A 26607-nucleotide genomic window follows, 5' to 3' on the forward strand; every position below is an offset into this window, starting at 1 on the left:
AGTCGTCTTTACACAAGTTCAGACTAATCAATAGGGAATGTATTTTTTTTTGAAGGGAAGGGGTCAAGGCAACTGGAACTGTTACTTGTAGAGGCAGCAAATGGAGTAACCCCTGCTATTCAGGGCCTGAATATATGTTCAGGGGTAATTACCCCTAGAATTCTAGGGAGGGGTATTTACCCCAGGATTCTAGGGGGGGTATTTACCCCCAGGATTCTAGGGGGGGGGGTAAATAACCCCAATAACCCCCCTTATATCCGCCACTGGACATTACATAATCCCAGGAAAGTCCCAACGAATGTTCAGAATAAAAAAATTTGCCTTAAAAAATCCACGAAAAAAAAATCAGTAAATCCGCAAAATATCGTTGTTATTTTTTGATAATTTAAAAGAAATTGGCGCATAAAGAGCAACAATTAAAAGTTAAAATCGATTGAAGCCTAGTATTTGTACATCTTGCAATATTGTTTACCCCCCCCCCCATTGACCCTTATTCAAAGGCTAAGAGCTAATAACTTAAAGCTTTACATTTTGTTTATTTTTTCGAAAGTTTACAAGTTTACAAGTATGTACATAATACAAGTATGTACATAATACAAGTATGTACATAATANCATCAAATAAATAAATAGCAATGAATATAGGTACAAAATATAATGCAATGTCTCTTCAAGACTCTTCTACACATCAATAGAACTATAGACGACACTTTAATAATGAAGAGTAAGTTACATCTAATAGACGTAACTTACTCTTCATTATTAAAGTGTCATGTCAGATTCACCCTTTAACGCTCTATTTTATCAATAGTGTACATACATACTGCAGTATCATTTCAAGCTTGAAAACTGTTTAATTCTGATAATTTTACTTCGTTTGCTTTTTAATTAGAAATGCGCAAGGTTGCACTTTTGCAGAAAACCAAAATTCGGAAATAATTAGTTTTCCATAAACATAATATAATTCATAATTTATCATACAACGCTATATTAAGGGTACTGCAGTTGAGAATCGTAAAAGTCCACTCTATAGATTTAAAGTCACTTAATATTACATCTACATAGTTGTCAACCATTAACTATAAGACCCCCGCCCATCCATATAATGTCGTCTTTAAACCTACAAAACCTAGAGTTTCCTAAACCTGCAAAACCTAGAGTTTCCTAAACCTGCAAAACCTAGAGTTTCCTAAACCTGCAAAACCTAGAGTTTCCTAAACCTGCAAAACCTAGAGTTTCCTAAACCTGCAAAACCTAGAGTTTCCTAAACCTGCAAAACCTAGAGTTTCCTAAACCTGCAAAACCTAGAGTTTCCTAAACCTGCAAAACCTAGAGTTTCCTAAACCTGCAAAACCTAGAGTTTCCTAAACCTGCAAAACCTAGAGTTTCCTAAACCTGCAAAACCTAGAGTTTCCTAAACCTGCAAAACCTAGAGTTTCCTAAACCTGCAAAACCTAGAGTTTCCTAAACCTGCAAAACCTAGAGTTTCCTAAACCTGCAAAACCTAGAGTTTCCTAAACCTGCAAAACCTAGAGTTTCCTAAACCTGCAAAACCTAGAGTTTCCTAAACCTGCAAAACCTAGAGTTTCCTAAACCTGCAAAACCTAGAGTTTCCTAAACCTGCAAAACCTAGAGTTTCCTAAACCTGCAAAACCTAGAGTTTCCTAAACCTGCAAAACCTAGAGTTTCCTAAACNATTTCTAAAATATTTAGATCTTCAGATATTTCAAAGATTTTTAGGAAGCAACACAAAAAGTCCCATGTAATTCAAAATTTCATTTACTTTTAGTTTTCTTCAATGAAACTATACCAACTTTACCAAGTATACCAAGTATACCAAGTATACCAAGTATACCAAGTATACCAAGTATACCAAGTATACCAAACTGAATTCATCTCGATAAATTCCAGAGATCCTCATGCCAGAGGTTTAGCTTTGTCCATGCAGGCCTAGAGGTGGGCGCGTTCAGTTTTTTCTCTCAGTTAAAGAAATTAATTTCGTTTGTTCCCAAAATTATCATTCATTTTCTATCTATTTCTTTTGTTTTCTCAGTAACTATCGTTCAGTAAAATCGTTTGCTCTTCGTTTGTTTATATAAAACGGTTGTCTTTACATTTCTCTGAACGATACAAGTCGCTCATCCATCCATCGTTATATTCCATCATTTTATAAGGTAAATGACTGATACGACCGTTGGATCTCGTTTGTCCTCTATTTTTGATTTATAAAAGTAAATTTTTGTAGAAAACTCACATTTTTTCATTTTTTTTTGATCGCTGTACACCCTCCATTTAAGTAGGGTGTGCCTAGAAAAAACGCTGCTTAGATGGAACACTACCTCATTAAACGCTACACTTATTAAACTCTTCACTCATAAAACGCAACCACATTAAACGCTACACTCATAAAAAGCTACAAGATAAAACGCTAGCAAATAAAAAAGAAAACGCTACTCTAGGGCAATGTAAATTGCACAACTTATATGTCACAGTCATAACGTTTTCATTTCCTTTAATAAAACGTCAAAAACAGAAGTTAGGATAAAAACATGCCACATATTCTAATCCAAAAGAAAAGAATCGAGTTCTTACCACAATTACTCTGATTTTCTAATTCTCATATCTTCAGGGGCGTACGAGGGGGGGGGCCGTGCCCCCCATGAGAGGCTGATGGGGGGCATCCATGGGGGAGGCTCTTTTAATATTACATCTGCTTGCATTTCCCTTCCTCAGGTCAAGCACAGTGGTGTACCTAGGGGAGACAGTAGTCCTCTTGCCCCCCTGGGAGTTCCAAAAATACAAAATGAAAAGGAAACAACGTTTAAAAAGTAACACCTGACAATGACAAAGACTAAGGATTTGTCTGAATTCACTGTTAATACAAGGAGAGAGAAGTTTTTTAGCCTTCTAAAGAGAATACTTCATTACACAAGATGTACTATGACGGAGAGCAGACTTAACGATCTTGCACTTATTTATAGCTTTACACCCTGTCTGAGCTCTCTATTGAAAAAAAATCATTGAAATGTTTGTGCAAGCAAATCCCAGAAAATTTTAGCTTAAAAGAGTTGGTAAATATGTAGATTGAGTAAATTCTATCTAAAAACTTCAGAAGAAATTTCGTTTATTAGTAAAAATATAATTTTTAATGATGCTGTGATTATTGATTTAGTTAGCTGTGATGGAGGTAAGTGATAAGGTTATAAAGTCAAAAAGTTAGTTTTTCAAGCAAAGGAATAATTTTTAGACTCTAAGGTTAGTAACACCCAAAAAAGTAGTCTTTTTGGTGTATTTTTATGGTGAACAAAACAAGTCCAGGGGGGGGGGGGGGGGCAAAAAAAATTAAAAAAGGTATTAATATTTTTTCCAAAAAGGGGTTTTTAAGGGGGGGGGCACAATGTTGCCAAGGGGGGGGACCAAAAAAAATTTTTTCCGCGCTTACGCGCGCAATTTGTGCCCCCCCCTAAACAAAAGCCCTCGTACGCCCCTGTAAGACGACATTTTCATATTTTCCAGTATTGTTCGAAAATCCAACGCCAGCGCAAACTATTTTAAAAAACAAAATCAAAAATATTATGAAATATTAACTATATACGAATGCGTCGAAAAAGAATCGATGACTATTGTTTGTAATATCTGAATGATTTGTTTGGAATTAAGTTGATTTGTTTACGATCCGAGTAGAATGTTGCATCTTTCCGAATTTGTACATTTGATGCGTTCTTCGATGCGAGTCGTTTTTAACAATTTTCTCCTTATAGACGCAAGAGATAGTAGTAAGATTAGTAGCGATCAAAAGCGCTTTTTTATCGCAATAAGCCTATACCCCCTTTCATTTTTCGCGAACACTCCCTTTAAAAAGAGGAATTCTATACAAAGCTGTGTAGTTCAATCTTAGTTTTGTGAAAACCATAAAGGAAATAAATCCATGGGTTCCTGGCCATTCCTTCACGCTTTTAAGAGGAATTCTATACAAGGCCTCGTATGTTCATTATGATTTGTTCTTAAGTTTTGTAAAAACCGAAAAGGAAACGAATCCATGGGTTCCCTGGCCTATTTCTCTACTCGTGGTTACCTTAATATCATGGAATACTGAAGGACCAGCTGAACTAGTTTTACCAAAACAACAACAAAGATCTAAACTGTTCTGGGGGGAGGGTAGGACGACGGAGATTGTTTACTCACTGTTGTTTATGTACCTAAACTAGTTCCTGAGCAGACATTACATAAAATGTACAAAAACCCATCCCCTTTACCCTTAATATATAAAACCTTGACCTAAACTTTATCTTTCATGTTGTATGAGAGTTAGCGTTCTCAATAATTATACTTTAAATTAGGGTTTTCAGCGAAATGATAAAATCGTTTCTATTTTTTTTTTGTATTCTGTTCGTAAATAAAAGGCAAAATTCCGCGGAAAAAATGCAAAAATTGCGATAAATTTGACTTTTTGGGAAATTACGCATTTTTTGTTTCACGAAAATTTTGCGAAACTTTGGAATCTGTTCGCAAATTATCGCTTATTTATTTTTTTATCCCGAAATTCCGCATGGTTTTTGGCTTTCTTTCGCAAATTTAATTTTGGCGACAAATTTTGCGAAATACGAAAGAAAATTTGCGTAAAATTTCGCACTTTCGGGAAAGGTTTCTTTTCGCTGTAAACCATACTTCAAATATACAATATCTAAAAAAACTTGACAATATCATTTTAGATCGGAAACCAGTAATGTAGGATTTATAAGTGACGTAATTTTCTACCTGTTTGCGTGATTATAAAGTTAGATTTGTATTGAAGATAATCAACTTGAGAACAAATGAACTTTACTAGCCATGCAATAAAAACAAACAGAGAAAAAGGGGAATAGTCAAAACAAAACTACTATGCTATCTCAAAAGTTTAAATAAAAGCTTTCATAAAATATTTTTAGAAATTGAATTAGGAATCATAAATAGCAACAAAAGAATATGAAAAAAAGATTAGAAAATACACAAGTTCAATTTTACTCAATAACATAAAACAAAGCAATTTCTGATTCTGTGGTTTAAAGGTCAAGCAAAGAAAAATTATCTACAGTTGTTAAAACAATACATTTTGAAAAATGTATTAGTGCAGAATTTGTTATCATTTCCAAGTGAAAAAATCGTATCAGGGGGCTTGTATAAAGTTAACCGCGCTCCGGTTAACTGATATTGACCTCTACCATGGAAACATTAGTCTCCGAAATACCACACTTGGAAAACTTCAAAAGTCCAAATATATTGCGTTAAATATGCAAGTTGGATATAAGTAAGTACTGTACACCTGTATCTGACTAGCGTGTATAAGTAAGTATTGTATACCTGTATCTGACTAGCGTGTATATAAGTAAGTATTGTATACCTGTATCTGACTAGCGTGTATATAAGTAAGTATTGTATACCTGTATCTGACTAGCGTGTAGATCCATTGTAATAATATGATCCGCCCCAGCAACACTCAACATATTCGCCACAAGCTTGGCGGAGATAGGAGCTCGAGATTTATCCTTCTTATCCTGTCTAGCATAGAAGAAACTAGGTATCACAGCTGTCACCTATAATAATTGTATATACGAGATATACGATTAAAGCTCTGAAATTTCCCCATCCCAAGATATTATCTAAGCAATTTGACTTCGATTAGAAAATATTTTCCCTCATTGTATTTTACTCTTCAATATCTGCTTAGAAACCATTCTCATAATAATATTATGCATAGGAAATTAAATGCTGAATTAGTGAATACATCACACTTTGGTTTGAAAGATCTTTAAGGTACAAAATGATCACTATAACCCTCCCCCGCGTCCCACTTTTTATACACCCCTGGAGTGTTAAAACCACATATATATATAACTGATAAAATGTGTGGCATAAGTATTATTTCAGCTAGAAATATATTTTACCAACTTATTTTGGAAGACTTGAAAATAAAAAGCACTGCAGTATCATTGTATGCAAGAGTTTTGAATATTTAAGTATTTTTTCCTGAGTTTCTGACTGCCAATCCATGATTATAGAAATCTTTAATTTTCCACTTTTACCATTTCTTTCAACTGGATTTTTTAAAATCTCAAAATATCTAGTTTTGCAAGTTTTGCTAGAGAAATTTGCATACTTGCATACTTAATTGCATCTTGTGAATTATAGACTGCGAAATTCGTGTAACAGCTTAAAAAGTGCATTTTCTTTACTAAAAAAGTGCTAAGAACAAGATCAGGATAAAATAATCAAATTTATTAGTAGTCAAATAGTTCTGTAGAAAATATTAACTCTTAAAAACATATTATTAAGTAATGTGCAATTACCCGTTCAGCTGAAGCTATTTTACAAGCATTGATCATGATGAGAAGTTCCATTAGGTTATCATTAACCATCCCTCCAGCAGTCTGAAGTATATAAACATCCTCCCCTCGTACACTCTCTCCTGTACATCATGCATCATGTACAATGTACACTACTTCTAGAACACAAAATCTAATACGACGGAGCAAAAAATATATTTTTTTTCTGTTTGAAAAATTGTCTTTTCTAAATAAAAAAATTACTTGCAGAGAGAAGGAAAATAAATCGACGATATTTTCCTCATTGTTTCTCAGATAAAGATGCACTTTAGTTCATTAAACATGTAACTATTTTTTTGTAACCCGGGGGTCACGTTGGTGGTTTTTAAGACACCCTAAATAATCATATTATAGGAAATAATTAGTCATTCAAGGGTTTATCAGCTTAAATAAACTAATTTCAAACATTACTTCATTTTGTTTGTTCTTTTAAGTTTAACGTCTGTCGTACACACTAGGGCTAGGGAAGGACGATAAAGAGACACAAATTCAAATATTTTATTTTTTAATATGATTTAGTTTTTTAAATGTATACAATTATTTTTCTATTTTGCATTTAAGGTAAAACAATCATTGTTTTCGAGAACATTCCAAACAATTATATAGTGTAAGAAGTCCCTGTCCAACCCCCCCCCCCATCTTAATTCATAATCCCTGAGCTCTGCCTGAGTTTGAAAGTAAGTCGATGTACTTTAGTAGAATACTTGATTCTATAACTAGTTCAGGACAAGGTTCAGGATCTAGGAATGTGTGTACTGTGTACTATGGGACAGGGGAGGGAAGAACTGCACAAGCATGGCTCACATGGCAGCATACAATTATATAATCAGATAAATATCATATACTAGTCTGGGAACCCAGATCTGCCGGGACCGAATTTGAACCACCGATGCAAAGTTTGAACCAGCAGTATAGGCAGTTCAACGACTCCGCAAATTCTTTAAATTCGGACCATGGAAATCTAAACTTTCCCTGGAACAGTCGACGAACTTAATTAAGATTTTCTAAACCAAGCTAAGACCATTTTCGTGGTTCTTCTGAGTTCCCTTGTCATATTTTGAGGCAAATCGGTAAATTGATATATACAGATTTCTTATTTATATCCATTAATGTGTGGTAAGCTGTATCCATTTTAACGTAATTCTTAAGTTTACAAAAAAGTTCAAAGTTTTCAAATTCATTCACTAAAACAATATGCCCTAACTAAATCAATAATTAATTAGATTTAAAATGTTTGCAGATGATTTAGTTTCATGATAACATTCCTATTTCTACGCAGGTTTCAAGATTCGCGAACTTTTTGGTAACAACCTTTCCAGGCACTAAACCGAGCCTGAAACAAAAAGTACATCGTTGTTCTAAAATGAAAGATAAGTAAAGTTTTCAGTTAGTTTTTTGAAAAATTAAGTTTCGTTAAAATTTAAATATGGATAATTTAAGAATATCATTTTCTCTTGAAGTTTTAGATGTCGAACAAATTCTATTAAATAATGTACGATAATTTATAAGATTTTTTTCTTTGAAATAATTTCCATTTTAAAAAACGTTAGTTATTACCTGTCGCATATTTTCTTTGTGAGATCGAGATGAGACGAACCACTGAATACCTTGATATTCGGCATTCTTGGCCTGAAAATTATTGATCATTAAGTATCAATGCTTTTCAAATATTTTGTGTCGATAAAATTGCCTGGAAACATTAACTTGAAATACTTACTATGCAACAATTAAACACCAATAATGTAAAGTTTACCGGTTCAGCAAGCTTTCATTCATTGATTCGCAAAGAAGTGTATTTTTAAGTGGAACAAGAAAACTATTATTTGGCGGATTTTACATTCTCTTCTTCGTGGATTTCCGACCCGCCATTTATATTTATTTAGCATTAAGAGTTAAAAACTGGTTTTGAAAAAGTTCATATCTTTTCGCAAAAATATTTTTTGGGCAAAAATTGACAATGACACTGATTGCAAAAATATTTTTCGGGGTACAAATTTGAAATTAATTATGACATTGATTACAAAAGTAATTTGCGAGCAGCGTAAATACCAGTTTAAAGTCATACTTTCCAAAATGGATATTAATCCAATATTTATTATAGATTCTAGAAATTGCATGAAATATCATCTTATTCGAAGATAACAAGTTAGAAAAAAAACAAGAATTTTTTAATGAAAAAAAATCATTTTTTATACGGCTTAACTAAACGGGAACAATAAATTTTTTTGATTATTTAAAAGTTAGTTTCCAAAACATTAGCTTAATAAATAAAGGGTCTTGAATTTAAGTTAAACCATAAAAAGTTCTTAATTTTCAAGAATGCAAAATCAAAAGGTGAAGAAAGAGAGTGGGGAAGGGCAGAGCGAGGAAACAAGGGGGCGCCGGGTAGGTTGACCCCCCACATAACAACCCTATTATGTCCCACAACATAAAACTTAAAATTAAATTTATAATTTTCAGAAAGTTTAGTATTGCGTAATAATCCTTAATTATGGAGACTGGCAAAATTTATATTAGAAATCTAATGCACAAAATGATTATATTATATTATATTAAACTCTAAACAGGACACACCACAGCAGATTAGGGAATTAGAAGACTAAAAAAACAGGAGATTGGCCAGATAAAATGAAAACAGGAAAAATAAGATTTAAACGGGATAGTAGTCAATTTGAAACAGGACACAGGGTAAACAGGACAAAGATGACGGTGTAAGAACAGAAAATACAAAACAAAAGGAACCCTATAAACAGGACAATAAAAAAACAGTTAAAGGCGGCTATGAAAACAGTAAAAAAAACTGTTAACAGAAGACAATGGAAACAGAATAATAAAATCTGATTACTGAAGGCGCAAAAACAGGACATTAAAAACTGTTCATTAAAGACACTAGAAACAGGACAATAGAGACAATAGAAACAGGACAATAAAAACTTTTAACTGGAGACACTGGAAATAGTAAAATAAAACTTGTTCACTAATGCCACAGGAAACAGGAAAATAAATAAAAAATGTTTAATACGATTATGATTAGTTAAAAACACACTGGAAACAGGAAAAGAAAAAAAACAGGATATTAGAGCTTACAGCCAGCTGGATATAGGACGAAAATTAATGGAAACAGTTAATTCAGTTAATTCTGTCAATATAAGCTGAAAAACATCAAACTAAACAATATGAAAATTTAGCACCTTGCACAAATTTAAATGCATCAAGGAAGTTTAATTTTTCAAGACTGATATTAGCTTCCAATTTAATTAAATGCTGCTTCATTAAATCTGTACTCTGTGTACTACAGTCTACCCTGTATTCTGGTGTACTACAGCCTACATTGTACTCTGTGTACTATAGTCTACACTGTGCAGTGTAAAATGTACTCTGTGTACTACAGTCTACACTGTACTCTGTATACTACAGCCTACACTGTACTCTGTGTACTACAGTCTACACTGAATTTTGGTGTACTACAGTATACAATGTACTCTGTGTACTACAGTCATGAACTCTGTGTACTACAGTCTACACTGTACTCAGTACTACCGTCTACACTGTATTCTGTGTACTACAGTCCTGTACTCTGTGTACAACCGTCTACACTGTACTCTGTACTATGTATAGTGTACACTGTACTCTGTACTACCGTCTACACTGTATTCTGTGTTCTACAGTCCTGTACTCTGTGTTCTACCGTCTACACTGTACTCTGTACTATATATAGTGTACTACATTCTACACTGTATTCTGTGTTCTAAAGTCTACACTGTACATTGTACTATATATAGTGTACACTGTACTCTGTACTACCGTCTACACTGTATTCTGTGTTCTACCGTCTACACTGTACTCTGTACTATATATAGTGTACACTATACTCTGTACTACCGTCTACACTGTACTCTGTGTACTACCGTCTACACTGTATTCTGTGTTCTACCGTCTACACTGTACTCTGTGTACTACCGTCTACACTGTACTCAGCACTACCGTCTACACTGTATTCTGTATTCTACAGTCCTGTACTCTGTTCTACCGTCTACACTGTACTCTGTACTATATATAGTGTACACTGTACTCAGCACTACCGTCTACACTGTATTCTGTGTTCTACAGTCTACACTGTACTCTGTACTATATAAAGTGTACACTGTACTCAGCACTACCGTCTACACTGTATTCTGTGTTCTACAGTCTACACTGTACTCTGTACTATATATAGTGTACACTGTACTCTGTACTACCGTCTACACTGTATTCTGTGTACTACAGTCTACACTGTACTCTGTACTATATATAGTGGACACTGTACTCTGTACTACCGTCTACACTGTATTCTGTGTTCTACAGTCTACACTGTACTCTGTGTTCTACAGTCTACACTGTACTCTGTACTATATATAGTGTTCTACAGTCTACAGTGTACTCTGTGTTCTACAGTCTACACTGTACTCTGTGTTCTACAGTCTACACTGTACTCTGTGTTCTACAGTCTACACTGTACTCTGTGTTCTACAGTCTACACTGTACTCTGTACTATATATAGTGTTCTACAGTCTGCACTGTACTCTGTACAGTGTTCTACAGTCTACACTGTACTCTGTGTTCTACAGTCTACACTGTACTCTGTATACTACAGTCTACACTGTACTCTGTGTACTACAGTCTACACTGTACTCTGTATACTACAGTCTACAAAAAGGACTGAACCCAAACTTTTGTTCATGTGACTTTGTCATTATAAAACTTATTGCACCAAAATTACATGAAAATTGGTTAAATTTGCTAAATTCTACGAGAAATTAAATCAAATAATTCGGCCAATTTACATAGTTATTACTTTACAATATACATTTTAGAAATAAATAGAACAAATTGGATGTAGAAATAAATATAACAAAATACCTCCTAGAGATTATAAAAAAGCACTAAATAAATGTAGATATACAAAATTACAAATGACTTGGAACTTTAAACTAACAGGAACTTAAAAATCATAAACCATTGATAACGTGGAATAAGGGTCAGAAATTGACTATAATTACAACGAGATTAATTGAAATAAAAAATACATTTATCCTACCTATTCCAAGGAGAGAATGTGGGGATAGGTTCGGGTATAGGATCACCTATGGTGAAGCTACAATATAATCAAATAACTTAATGTAGGAGGAGGTTTTAGTACCGGCTCTAGCTAGCAAACTACTAGTTCAACTGTCACGCACAAACTCATGCTTGTACAACCAGCTGTAGTCTTCTGCTAGATAGATAGATAGATAGAATATAGATAGATAGATAGTTTAACAATCTCTCTAATAGATAGATAGATAGAAATGTTCTGAGGCCGTTCCTTCCATAAACTACATTGGTCGACAACTTGACGTCTCCTATTCCTATATTGGTCGTCAAATGTACGGTGAAATTTTATATCTATCAGATAAGAATTTAGCATGAGACATTTAGCTGCCAACATATCGTCCCCCAAAGTACGTGAACTACACGACCAGTGACCACTATCTATAGAGAGAACGGGCTCTGCTGTTTCTATCCGGTTTTTATTAATTTTAAAAGTACATTTGATAAGTACAAATAATCTTAATCATTAAAGTACTAAAATTGTGGCATGTTTTGTCTTTTTTTGTATGTTTTTTAATTAAAACCAACCTGACCTTGCAGCACCTAGAAAGGGGGGGTAAAAATTATGGTGGTGGGGTGGTGATTTATACTCCCCTCACCTCACCCCTGGTTGCGCCCCCCCCCNTATAGAGATTATACAGAGGGTCCCATATCATATTAGATTATCTCCAAGCTTTAACGCTAAAATAAAACCTTAATACTCGAAAAAACTAGTAAATTCCACAAGAAAATTATTACATTAGCCTTATTCAATTTATCAAAATGATTCTTTTTTCTTATATTTTCTGATTAGTCCCGAAAATCGTAATTTAGACTGATTGACGATCTAATATGATATGGGACACCCTGTATGTTTATATATTGTATTAAACGAACTAAAATACTTAGGGAAAAAAGTTTATATCAGCCGATTTTTACACAAATGTACCCCTTGTTATTGTAATACACTTTGCATATTTTAATGCTTATTTTTTTTGGTTCGACGGCCGATGGGGGATGCAATTTTCATTTCTTAAGATATTTTTTTTTTAATTTAAGAAATGAGCATTTAAAGCGAGTGTATTACTTAAAAGTTCCATTAATATATTTGTAAAGGTTAAATTATGCCTAATTTCGATACTTTAATTGATCAATTCAAAAAGTTTGAAAGGAATTTTTCAACATAAGATTATTTACCGATTTTGAATAGAGAAATATGATTCACAAAATACACCAGTTGAGGTTATTAATTAAATACTTACAGTGAGACCCCTAAAACTGTGGGCAAAAAAAGGAATACTGTTGGACTATAAAGGTACAAATGTGTTAATTCAATTGGTCCAATGAACATGATGCATATGTTTTGCACAGATTATATAACAGTTAATTGTCAAGGTACTGGAAAACTATTTGGTTTACAACAAATATTCATTTGATGACTAAAATGTCGTATTCCGATCATTCAATTTATGGTTCAGGTTGCATACTAGATAATGTATCTCAGTTTTTAATAATTTTTTATTGAATTGCAACTTATTTTGAAGATTTTTGTAGTTTTAGGTCGATCAAAATAATTGGTTTTAACCGAAAAGAAGAGATTTATATCATTTGATAGGCTGTAAATTTAAGAATTATAGAAAAGTACTTAAAAGAATTAAGAATTCAGCTTGCTAAGGCTATTCATTTTTTTCTTTAGAACAGGCAGTATACGGATCTCAGCGCCCATTCCAATTCATAAAATTCGGGTTAAACGTTTGGGAATTAGAATTTTACAGTTTGTAAAGATTCCTCAGTTTCTTTGATTGAGTTAAAAATTCAATAAGCATCGTTAATATCCAGTTTAAAACATTCTGAGCTGAAAACTTTAGAATAATTATAAAACTTAATCCCGATCTGGAGATCAATAACAAGAGGAGAACAAGCATTTGTTAATCCTGATATCAACCATTCTAAAGTTCCCAGCTCAGGATATTTAGGTTTACAGAAAACGTCACAAAAATCTGGATATTTAAACATATTTCGAAATTATATAATAACTAAGCGCAACTCTAATGCCAAGATTGAATCAAAAATAAAACTGCTATAATCATATTTCGTTACATTTATATTAATATTGCTTATTTCAATTTTATGTTATTCTTATATTATAAAATGCATTTACATTGATAATGAGTCGGACACGGTGCAGTTTCAGATGAATCTTGATTAAAAAAACACAGTACTGGCCAACACTGTATTTACAGGAAATATGGTTTAAAAGTGTTAAAAAATCACTGAGCAAAGTTGAAAAGTTCAAAGTTGAACTGAAACCTTGAATTTAAGCTTTCTTTGTAGAATGCTTCTTGTGTGTACTATAGAAAGGAAAACAGCAAACAACAACATCTAGAAAATCAAGGAACTCCGCGCCACATCAACTGATACTGAAAAGGTACTTAAATTGGCTCCCATTAAGTTAGTTTTTTAAAATTTGATCATTTTAACTCTTGCATGAAATATTCACAGTGATCCAAAGATTGCAATCTTACTCACAAAAATCAGAGAATTTTTCCAGATTTTTATGAAAATCAAAAAATGTTGAGGACAATTTTTGTAACTCTGAGCGCGCATCATTAACATTTCCCTGGGGTCATGTGAGGTCCCACACAAAACGTGGGTCCGATCGGTTCAGTCGTTTTGTTGTTTATTAAATACATAAACAAACAGGAAGACAAACAAAGTATATTAAATATAGATAGGGCTTCAAAAGTAAAGTAATTTCAGGATCTATGTGTTCTATTGGAGAAATAAAAAATTCATCATCCCCCCCCCCCTCTCCCATCGTTCTGTGAAATGTTTACGTGGGACTTGCATGCAAACCTGTTTTAAAATCATGATTCATGTTTAACTTGTTCATTTTTGTTTTAGAAAAGGGTGATTGTGAAAATTATGATATTAAGAAAAGAGATAGAAAAGAAGAAAAAAGGTAAATAAAAGAGAAGGAAAAAGAAGAAAAAGGTAAAGAAAAAAGAAAGAAAACGAAGAAAAGTTAAAGAAAAGGTAAGGAAAAGAAGAAAAAATGTTAATGAAAGAGAAGGAAAAAGAAGAAAAAGGTAAAGAAAAAAGAAGGAAACGAAGAAAAGTTAAAGAAAAGGTAAGGAAAAGAAGGAAAAAAGAAAAAAGGTTAAGGAAAGAGAAGGAAAAGAAAAAAGGTAAAGAAAAGAGAAGGAAAAGAAGAAAAAATGTAAATAAAAAAGAAGGAAAAGAAGAAAAAAGTTAAGAAAAGAGGAGGAAAAGAAGAAAAAAGGAAAAGAAAAGAGAAGGAAAAGAAAAAAAGGTAAAGAAAAGAGAAGGAAAAGAAAAAAGGTTAAGAAAAGAGAAGGAAAAGAAGAAAAAGGTTAAGAAAAGAGAAAGAAAGGAAAAACAGGGAATAGGTTAAGAAAAGAGAAGAATAGGAAGAAAAAGGTTAAGAAAAGAGAATGAAAAACAGGGAATAGGTTAAGAAAAGAGAAGAATAGGAAGAAAAAAGGTAAAGAAAATAGGAGAATAGGAAGAAAAAAGGTTAAGAAAAGATAAGGATGAAGAAAAAAGTTAAGAAAAATCAAAACCAGAAATTTGAAATCTTTGAATGCTTTTTTAAGTAATATTTTTTTTTTACAATTTTCATGAATTGAATCACTTTCTAAAATTAACAATTTAAATTGGACAGGATTTCTTTTGGTGTGTGAATAGAGAGCTGCAGTGATCTAAAAGCTGCAAGCTCTTGCGTAAAAATTGATTATTAGTTCTGAAAAGCAAGAGCTTTATAGTTCGAAAATGTAACTGTTACAAATGTTACAAAAAAGTACAATTAAGTGTTATTAGTAATGTAAAATCAAAGGCTAAGAAAAAAATATCCCACACTTTCTAATTCGGCAGTACAAAATTATTATACTATACCTTTCCGTTTCCCTTTTGTAATCTACTATAGGGTTTCGTGTCGCTTCGCACCTCTCTACAGCATCAGTTAAACCCAAAGAGAATAGACTATATATTTGAGTGGAATTTAGAGAATCTCTCGGCATGAATTTTTTCAGTCCCTTTTCAGCCTGAAAGGGAGTTCAAAGTGTACAAATCATGTAAATGTTCACAAATTATATGCAGTAGAGTACATTAATACAGTATGTTCCCTAGACTATCCATTTCAATTTCGAATTTTTTAAACTGTTAAATAAACTTTATAATGAATTAGGTGAATAAAAAACATCATTTGATTTATAGTTATAACGGAAAATCATCGTTTGTAAAGTGAAAGGCATAGAGTCTATGTGAAATGATCATTGGTCAATTATGAAACCAGCCTATTTCATAATTTGGTTTTCTTTTAATATTAATTTTAGATTTTCTATAAAAAGATATTCCAGGGCCCAAAAGGTTATATAGCATAAATATGTGAAATAAACCTGCAGTATGGAAACAAAATGGCCGTTTTACACTTTTTTCTAGTAAATTCCACTCTAATATATATTCTATTCTCTTTGGTTAAACGGTTTAAACATTGCGGCGATTTTTTCTGCATAATTGGAAAGCTCAACATTTTGCGGATTTTTCTGTAATCATTAATAGATTATCCTGGGGTCGTGTGACGGTGTGAGTTGCCACAAAACATGAAGAATGAAAACGAACTTGTTTCCTGTTTAAGTTTTAAAAAAGTTATTGTAAAACTTTAACGGATTTTTTCGTGAGAGCGAGCACAATACTGATCACATTTGCCTTTAGTACCTTTATTAAATTGGGGTTTCAAAATGAACGTCAAAAAATTATATTTCAAAGAAAAAGGTGATATTTACAGGTTAAAACTAGCTTTTAAGTTCTAACGAACCAAGCAAGAGACTATTAATTATATATATATATATATATTTTATTTTTACATACACTACCTTTTATCAAAAAGAATTTGATATTTAGACCATTTTTTAAAAATCTATAAATTGAAATCGACTTCTTTGAACTTTTGGTAATTTAGAAAGCATTAAAAGGCAAATATTTTTTTTTATGATTATTGTTTTAAGGCTATTTTCTTTACTTTTAAAGAAATTATCAAGTTTTGTTTGATCGATAATCCTTGAACATTTGATGTCTCTTTGGTCTTGTCTTTTCCGAAAGCCTTTTTTTTTGCAACAAAAACTAACAAAAAGATTGCCAAGATTTGTTAATTGCTAATTGATCATGAAAAAATTCTCTTCATCATAAAGTTTTACTATTTCTTTCAGAGTTTGATAACAATCAAAATATCTATCCATAATTGTATCTTATCAATTAGGTTGTCAAGTACTTGAAAATCTATTTTAATCTTATTAAATTTAATGCATATTCTTTTTTCAAAATTGTGAGATCATCAATAACGTCGTCAAAAAATATTTTATTTCATTTAAAAAAGAAAGAGGAAAAAGTACATTTTTTAAAAGTTAAAATCTTAAACAATAAACGTAACTTTAATCCTAATATTTAAAGCTGCAATTTATGTATATCTGTATGACACACTTACGTACTGCGTTCTCAATACCCATTATTTTCATTTCTCCAGATTTTTAAGAAAATCTGCGAAAATATTAATAAAAAATCTACGAGTTTCTTTTCAGTGTACACTACACAATCACATAGAGTATTGAGAAAATGATGGACATGTCGGGCCGGCCAATGGGATTTTGCCTAATGGGGGTTGAGCAATAGTTAGACAGGGTGTATTTCTAGTGAATAACATTTTTTAAATAGATCACAAATCGGAGATGGAAGTTTTTTAAATCGATTTTATTTACAACAATTAGATATATTTATTTGTCGGTTTGTCAGCTGTAGATCCCCAAAAAACGTAGAAACACCTGCTGGACCCATGATTGGTTCAACATTGCTCTAGTGGTTCCATTGGCAGAAATGTGCCTTCTGTTGGTTCGTTTTCTTTTCGGAGTCAAGATTTGGCATAATGTAAGAAGAGCAAATGTTTTCAATAGTTTTTTTGCGTTCATTTCTCAAATTTTGACCCTAACTAAGATTTATGCTAAAAACGATCCAAAAACATTTTTAAAGGACCCAAAGTTATTCACAACACTAATCATGCGATGATTTTCATTGTTGTTATTATTATCATTATTATTTCATTATAATTAATCATTATCATTATTGTTATTGTTCTTCTCATTCTTATTAACTAGTATTGTTATTATTATTATTATTATTATTATTATCATTATTCTTATTATTATTATTGCTTTCAATAGTAATATTTTAACATGTTGAAAACTTTAATACCTTACACAGTAAAACGTTATAAAATTTCTGAAAGCTGCATGAAGAAAGCAGGAGAAAGCATTTGATGATTTATTCATGTTGCAAGACTTTCTATTTCAATTTCTGTCTGCAGTTTAAAGACAAGGATTACCAGTTTATAAACCTGATATAAATACCGCCTTATCCTTTAAATCTGAAAATATATCATGTTCCAGAAAATGCGAGAAATGTCCAGTAATCAAGAGACGGTGACACAGCTGTGAAAGGACTTGTGATACGGAAAATATTTTGCGGTTAATAGATTCCACTGCAGAGCATAGGGTTCATAGTATACATACTCCCAATATACCAGTTGAAAACCTGATCTATAACATTCAACAGTTTTCCTTTCATAACACAGTTGCATATTTTACAGACAGGTGAGCAAACATTTAAATAAACTTAAACTGTTAATATTTAATCTGAACAATACAGGCTGTGTCAACTCTCGACGTACATTCTAAAAGTTCTCAAATTAAATTTACTTTAATTAGTGCTTCTTTAGTACACGATTTACCAACAGCAAAACATAGATTTCGCAGATTTGTCTGCTTTATTTAGGAATCTTCAAAGCTTAGAAAAATTACTCCAATCAAACAAAATTCAGAGTTATTCGCAAAGAATAAGAATTTGATGACGACCTCAATCTCTGTAGAAATAACGACCTAAAGATTTCTTGAGGGTTTCTTCCTGAAATATTGTCTTATAAAAGCATATGTAAGCATATGTAATGATTTGGTAAAGTAAGGAACAGTTTACAGCTCCACCAAGGAACCTTTGTTGTCTAGATCAAAGACTTACAAATTTCTGTGCAGTCGCACCTCTCTAAAGTCTCATCTTATGTGGGTAACCCTGTATTAGACAATTTTACAAATTGCAGATATGTATATGTATAAAGTTTTTTTAGAATGGGTTTACTAAGTGCTGGAGAACCAATGAGCTGGGAGGAAATGAAACCCTGGCAATTGCATGTCAGGAAATACGGTGTTAAACAGTTCATCAAGCTGTACAATAGATTAAAGGTAGGGCTGTACATAATACGGGGTCAAACAGTTTTTCAAACTGTACAATAAACTAAAGGTATAGTGTATGCAAAATACGGGGTCAAGCAATACATCAAACTGCACAATAAACTAAAGGTATAGTGTATATATACAAAATACGGGGTCAAACAATTCATCAAACTGTACAATAAACTAAAGGTATAGTGTATATTTACAAAATACGGAGTCAAACAATTCATCAAACTGTACAATAAACTAAAGGTATAGTGTATATATACAAAATACGGGGTCAAACAATTCATCAAACTGTACAATAGACTAAAGGTACACTGTTAGAAAAACATTTCTTCCAAATCTGGTAAAATGCTGTCGAAGAACAAATAGGTTCCATGAAAACCACTAAAAAAACCTCCCATTACTTATATTTATTGTCACACTTCTTATAATTAACTTGACCAGAAAATGTTACTGTCACAGGAAATATATTGATTAAAACAAGAAAAAACTTCTGTTCCAGTATTTATAATGAGTGCTAGATAACATGCAAATTTGAAAATTCTATCGCAATAAGTATGAGTTCTGTCACATTATTCTCCGAGTTAGCAATCTTTTGTCACACCATTTAATAATGCTTTGACAAGCGATATATCTCCTATCTCCTAGGTTACAGTGTACAAAGTACACACAGTGTACACTTTTCAGCAGTTTATCTAAAATGTCGGACAAAGAAGTTGTGCACTAATATAATTGTTGAACCATGCAATATATTGCAGTGTAACCTGACAAATTGTATATATTGCACGGGACAGAAGAAGTTTTTCTAACAGTGTATAGTGTATGCAGAATACGGGGTCAAACAATTCATCAACCTGTACAATATATCAAAGTTAGGAGTGTACAAAATACGGGGTCAAACAGTTCATAAAACTGTACAATAGATCAAAGGTAGGAGTGTAGTACATAATACGGGGTCAACCATTTTATCAAGCTGTACAATAGATTAAAGGTATGTACAGTGTGTACAATAGATTAAAGGTATGTACAGTGTGTCAAACAGTTCATAAAACTGTACAATAAATTAAAGGTAGGAGTGTACATAATACAGGGTCAATAAATTAAAGCTAGGAGTGTACATAATACAGGGTCAAACAGTTCATCAAACTGTACAATAAATTAAAGGTAGGAGTGTACATAATACAGGGTTAAACAGTTAATAAAACTGTACAATAAATTAAAGGTAGGAGTGTACATAATACAGGGTCAAACAGTTCATCAAACTGTACAATAAATTAAAGGTAGGAGTGTACATAATACAGGGTCAAACAGTTAAACTGTACAAATACATTAACGATGCCAATACGCATAAACAGATAAATGTTTCTAAAATTGAAAACGAACCTACGGAAAGCTATAGAATTGTTACGTAATATCAGATTTATAGTTTATTGCCTGTTTTAATGGATGAGACTTGTATTCCTTTTGATAAAATCTTTCTTAATACTACAGAGAGTATAATAATAATAGCCAGGGGCGGACACAGGATTTCANTTGAATGTGCAGTATATGATTTTGAGGTGTTTTGATATGTTCCTATTTATTAAACCTATAATGTTTATAGTTTTGTTTTGTTATCCTTGTTCCTAAAATCCCAAATCGCTGAATTACCTTAAATGACGCAATAAAATCAACATAGAATCGTAAAACAAAGCTAAAAACATTCCCGTGGTTGTCCCGAGTTCCTCAAGCAAAATTTGAGACAGATCGGTCCAGGGGTTCCTGAGTTATAATCGAACAAACAGAGATTACAACTTTATATATATATAGCTACATCATTTTAAATTATGATTATAATTAATTAATTAATCTCAGAATTTTTTAAATTGCGTTTTGATTTCCTTTAAAAATAATTATTATATAAAGATACCGATCACATTAACTATTCGTTTGTTACAGAAAATATTTGCCACAGGAAATATAACTAATTTCTTACATAAACTTGTTGTTACGTTTAGCCAGCTATAAATGTATTGTTTAGGATGAGAAAGGTCGAGCCCTAAAGTGGGGAGATGAAGTAGAATATATTATTGTGAAGCTAGACCACGAGTCCAGGAAAGCACGTGTAAGCTTGAAGGCGGAGGAACTCCTCGCTAAGCTGACGGTTAAGGAGGAGTTGATGAAGGAGGAGGTGGAGAAGACTGGAAGCTCTCAGATAGAGCTGCTCTCCCTGTGGAGACCGGAGTACGCCAGCTATATGGTTGAGGGAACCCCCGGGGTACCCTACGAGGGAAGCATGAGCTTCTTTAACACAGTTGAGCACAATATGAGGGTTCGAAGAAACGAACTTGAAGCACTGTTAGAGAAAGATGAGATCTGTGTTTCCCTCTCGACCTACCCTAGACTAGGCTGTCCAGATTTTACATTTCCCCCAACCCATCCAGATCCTCAGAACCCAGACAACTTTACTAAATCGTTATTCTGGCCGAGCAAAGCAACATTTTTGGGACATCCAAGGTTCTCCCGGCTCTCTGCTAATATCAGGGAGCGAAGAGGGGAAAAGGTCGCCATTAATGTGCCAATTTTTAAAGATGTAAATACTCCAGATCCATTTATTGAAGATTTTTCTGGACTGGGAGATGATGGATCAAGTGCTAACGCTGCTAAACCTGATCATGTGTACATGGATGCTATGGGGTTCGGCATGGGTCTATGCTGTCTCCAGTTGACCTTCCAGGCTGATAATATCTGTGAGGCTAGATCTCTTTATGATCAGCTAGCTCCCCTCTGCCCCATCATGCTGGCCCTTACCGCTGCCAGCCCCTGCCATAGGAATAAGAACATTAAATAATTAAATAATTTTGGTTAAATTAATTCATTATTTTTTCAGTCGTGCATTAAACCTAATTAAGGAATTGTTTTATTGGTTTCTACTCATCATTATTACCCAAGAATTTTTTACAAACCTTCCCCCAAGTTAAAACCTGATTTTTGAAAACCAAAAATAAGAACCAATTCTGAACTTGATTGAAAATCTAATGTTTTGTGTGAGCAGAGGATACTTGGTGGATACAGACTGTAGATGGGATATTATTGCTGCCAGTGTGGATGACAGGTATTCATGAAGAATAAGGAATCTGAAAGGGACGTATTTTTAGCTCATTTACTTTCATTTAGAAAAATTCCATCAATGGTTTACAACTGTGCCCTTTAAACCTTTTTATTTTTATCCTAAACCTTTCAGTTCCACTTTATCTTACTAGAATGAGTTGTTAGGGTATTGTTGTTGAAAGTTTTGAAACGTTTTAAATGATCAGAAGAAGATATGCAGACAATTCATGAAAGAAAGAGATGATCTTATGGTTTTTAATTTACTTCACAATATGCAACTCCTTCTTGGGATTTACCAAGTCTGTGTGAGAACTTCTCATTTCTGAAAAAAAGCAAATAATAACTTTGATTTAATGTTTCAAAATTTTCATGTCAACATAAAAAGAACAAAAAGTCAAAAATATAAAATGAAAAACCAAAAATTCTAATTCCAGAACCCGTGAGGAGAGAGGATTAGACCCCCTTGTGCACAACAAGTTTGTAATCCCGAAATCTAGATACGATTCTATCGACTCCTATCTGTCAGGGTGCTGCAAGAACTGGAATGGATACAATGATAAAGAGGTGATATATTAAAAGCTTATAAAATTGAAGAAAAGGCATGTACAGGGTGTTAATATGTATTCCGTCCTTTGGCGGTTAATTTAAAAGGGGTCTATCAGCCTTGATTTCCACGGAATGATGGTTGATCTTTTATTTATTTATTCAATATGCATTTTCGAATTGAACGATTTATAAATTTTATTTTCCAATCAGAAATGCCGGTTTAATGGCACACGCATAAAAAAAGCACTATTCCGAGGGATAAATCTAAGTTCACTCTTTTTAGTGTTTATTGATCTATAGTTTGGTTTGAAATAAAAATATTTAAATCTTGAATGTGCAGTTGATCTATGATGAAGAAATCTTCAAAGAGCTCTGTGATGGTGGAGTTGATGTACTCATGGCTCAACATGTGGCTCATCTTTTTATTAGGTAGATACATTCACAGATACAGATACAGATACAGATACAGATACAGATACAGATACAGATACAGATACAGATACAGATACAGATACAGATACAGATACAGATACAGATACAGATACAGATACAGATACAGATACAGATACAGATACAGATACAGATACAGATACAGATACAGATACAGATACAGATACAGATACAAATACAGATTCAGATACAGATTCAGAAAATTTGTACCGAGTATTATTTTTAGAGACTCGGTGAGTATGTTCCAGAACAAGATTAAATCTGACGGTAGCTATGATGAAGACGACCTTGATCACTTTGAGAACATCCAATCCACGAACTGGCAGACCATGAGGTTCAAACCCCCGCCCCCTGGCCAGGGTATCGGTTGGAGGGTGGAGTTCAGACCATGTGAACTTCAGATTTCTGATTTCGAGAATGCCGCTGTGGTTTGTTTTGTTGTTCTCCTCACGCGCGCAATTCTAAGTTACAAGTGGAACCTGCTGATGCCGATAAGTCTGATGGACGAGAACATGAAGCGGGCGCAGAAGAGGGATGCTGTGCTTAATCAGAAGTTTTACTGGAGGTAAACTTTTAATAAATATAAAAGATATTAATAAATTCAAATTGTAGTCAGTATTTTCTGTATCTCTATTTTAAGCAAAGATATTCAGATTTAAATCCCCAAACAAAAATATTGTAGATAATTCTTTTAAAATTGAACTTTTATAAGATTTTTTTTCTCAACAACTGGTCAAGCTTATACAATTTATACATCACAAAAAAATTTACTTTTATCCTGACAAAATTCGATTTTGTCCAAATCTAAAAATAATCATATAAAGTTTAGATTAAGGAACTGTATACGAGGGAAAAGGGAAATCCGATTCACAATAGTATTGTTTAAACTTTTATCTGATTAAGGATTAATGACATATCTTTATTTTTCTCTAAAAAATTGCTTATTTTCATTTAAGGATGATATTAACGAGCTGATTTTTCCTTCAGGGACAATTAAAGAAATTGTAAAAATTCAACACGTTTTATAACTGATAGAGATTTAAAGGATAACATTGTGAATCGGACATGCCACTCTTTTTTAAAATTGAAAGTATGTTTACTGTCCCTTTAAAATATAATGATATTGTAGGAAGGATATATTTACTGTCTCTGAGGACTCTGATCCTCAGATTGAGGAGTTGAGTGTTGATGAAATATTGAACGGTATCCCGGGATCAGATTATCAGGTAAAGAGTGTCTTCATTGTCCGTATAAAAAGATAATGAAAATAATTAAATAAAAATATCACAAAATGTGTTCTCCAATTTTGATTTGTCTAAATAAGTTTTAGAAAATTTGAAATTTTATCCAACCAATTCAAACTGGGAAGAAATTGAGAAGTCACAACACAAGGAGACCACATTTTTGAAATCCCAGGATCCGGTCAATATGGTGTTTACTGTTTGAGTATTCATTAGAGTACCAGATTTACGATTAAATTCAGAGTAGATTCAACTTGAAATCGATTCCTATTTTTTAGGAATCACTGAAGCAACAATATTCCGGATTTTAAAAAATTAGTTATTATTATATAGTTTGTATGCAAAGACTTTAGTTTGGAAACAATTCAATTAAATTTTTTTGTTCATCTTATATTTACTTCACTTTTAACTTGGACAATTTTAAGGTTTGCTACTAAATTACTCAACCTTGTACAATATTCTTACAGGGATTACTGGCGCTTGTACGAGAGTACATGAGAGGTCTGGATGATGTAGAAGCTGATACAAGCTGTACATTAAGGAATAAAACTTATGTACAAGATCCATCTTTTTTATTACAAATTGAGAGTTAAAATATCTATTTGTAATGATAAAAATAATACAAATTATAAAAAAACAGCACGTTTTTTTATGTATCTTTCTCTTTAATCTTTTTGCTGCAAACCTAGAAATAAGTTCAACCTGTGCTCGCAGTAACTATTGGCAGCTGTTGTCCCAGCGCGCATCTGGAAAACTTAAAACAAACGCGCGCTGGATCCGTGACTATATTAGCAAACACCCATCATACAGGTACGTTAAATTTCAATGGAATGATGGTTTATTACGATTAAAACCAGAAAACTTTTGAATGAATGTCGGCTTTGTTCTGTCGTTTTCTAAAAGGGACTGTAAGCGTAATTTCAAGTGACCCTTCATGTAAAAATGACAATGCCCGATTTAACCTCCAAATCCGTCTAATAATATTGTCTAACTGGGGGGGGGGGTTACAATAGCCCCGCCCCCATCCTTATAAACATATTCTTTATCTCAGGGGGGACAGCATGGTTCCTGAGAACACCCTGTATGATCTGATGGTGGATATAGACAAGATACAGAAGGGAGAACTCAAGGATGCCGCGCTATTTGTTAGAGCTGAGCGCAAATCTAAAACAAAAGATATAAAAAGCTGAAAAATATAGAATTTACTCTGAGGCCCATATTGTATTTTAACTAATCCACAGTTTTGTGGGTTTCACTGTGTATCAAGGTATTCTGGCCTGAAGAGGATAAATTTGAGAAGAATAAATATCTTAAAGATCTGCCTTTAAAACTTATACTGCAGTATGATGAACTAATATTAATTTGTAGAAAAAAACTTTTTTAAGAGAATTTTTTTTGGAAATCAAAGTTATTATAAATTACAAAAATTAGTTTACATTAATATAAAACTCATTGCGGCATTTTTATCAATTAATTGTAAAATATTATGTGATTGTTTTTGTAAATTTTTTATTTGTTAAACTAGTTTTGAAAAATTAATAAAATATATGAAGTTTAAATACGTTTTTTGACTAAATGTCCCAGGAACCATGGGATCCAACACTGTGATAAGAAATCCTAATATTTTATACGAAACTAGGCTGCGGCCATATTTTATTTCAATTGTGAATATTTTCTCTTTGTACACATTGTACAGCAAAAACAAAAAAAGTTTGCGGATTTCATAAAAATATTTTGTGGATTTTCAAAATTGAATGGAAACCGAATTTCGTTGGAGTCTAATTTTTGAAATTCAGGAGACATTAGTTCCAAAACTATAACCAACATTTTATTAAACATGACGATGACAACAATTCCCAATTTTAAACTTTTTATTTAAATCAAAATTATTATAAGGGTTCTTTTTATATTAAATCTCTTGACCGTTTTCAAGACAATGGTAGGTTTTCCATTTTTCGAACATATCCTGAATTTGAAACATTGTCGCGTTTTCGAGACAAAACCCACTTTCACGTTTTTGAGTATAATATTCAATTCAAAACAAAACTCACTTTCATAACTTACAAAATAAATTACAGAAAACAAAAATTATTTTATGAAGATTTAATTAACTTCTAAATTATTTCTAGAATCTAAGTTTCCACATTTTATCTGTTAAATTAGAGAATATGGATGATTTATTTTCAAGCATTTTAATTAAACAAACAGTTTCCCGCATTTCTAGTTAAATATTTATTGTAAGAACAAATGATATTATTATTTTGATTTCTCTATGCTGTAATGATTTTTAAATTATAATAGAACAGTTTGTTTTTATTTTCTATTTTGTTTATATTTTTACGGTAATTCCGGTAATTGTCTCAAAACCAGGATATGTTCCGAAAAATGACATAAGCTGAAATCCGGTAATTGTTTCAAAATAGGGATATTTCAAACTATGAATTTTCTTAGATCAAATAATCGTAAGTTTGGAATATTAAAGGTTTACACCATGTGTTGCAAAGATATG

At 32.5% G+C, this 26607-nt stretch overlaps 2 protein-coding genes across 4 annotated transcripts; one reads left to right on the top strand and one right to left on the bottom strand.

Moving 5' to 3' along the window:
- Positions 1-5299: 5299 nt before the first annotated feature.
- LOC111706354 (ribose-phosphate pyrophosphokinase 1) lies at positions 5300-11617 on the bottom strand. 3 transcript variants are annotated; one of them, XM_023479208.1, is made up of 5 exons: positions 8115-8208; positions 7919-7990; positions 7627-7694; positions 6326-6444; positions 5300-5572 (listed from the first exon to the last, which is right to left on the bottom strand). In XM_023479208.1, the coding sequence occupies exons 1-5, from the start codon at positions 8135-8137 to the stop codon at positions 5390-5392; spliced, it is 465 nt and encodes a 154-aa protein (XP_023334976.1). In that variant the 5' UTR covers positions 8138-8208; the 3' UTR covers positions 5300-5389. The 3 variants fall into 3 exon arrangements, with proteins under 3 accessions (XP_023334976.1, XP_023334979.1, XP_023334978.1); XM_023479211.1 differs by having other exon boundaries at positions 5302-5572; positions 8079-8171; XM_023479210.1 differs by lacking the exon at positions 8115-8208 and adding an exon at positions 11439-11617 and having other exon boundaries at positions 5305-5572.
- Positions 11618-17318: 5701 nt separating this feature from the next.
- On the top strand, positions 17319-25534 carry LOC111706346 (glutamate--cysteine ligase catalytic subunit). The gene is made up of 12 exons (XM_023479196.1): positions 17319-17410; positions 17929-18132; positions 18660-18774; positions 20792-21582; positions 21806-21865; positions 22296-22425; positions 22748-22836; positions 23084-23422; positions 23987-24083; positions 24566-24639; positions 24813-24908; positions 25150-25534. Exons 3-12 carry the CDS (start codon positions 18661-18663, stop codon positions 25286-25288), a joined length of 1929 nt encoding a protein of 642 aa, XP_023334964.1. The 5' UTR covers positions 17319-17410; positions 17929-18132; position 18660; the 3' UTR covers positions 25289-25534.
- Positions 25535-26607: the final 1073 nt, after the last annotated feature.

The sequence above is a fragment of the Eurytemora carolleeae genome, unplaced genomic scaffold (assembly GCF_000591075.1).
Source record: "Eurytemora carolleeae unplaced genomic scaffold, Eaff_2.0 scaffold721, whole genome shotgun sequence".
Classification (NCBI taxonomy): domain Eukaryota; kingdom Metazoa; phylum Arthropoda; class Copepoda; order Calanoida; family Temoridae; genus Eurytemora; species Eurytemora carolleeae.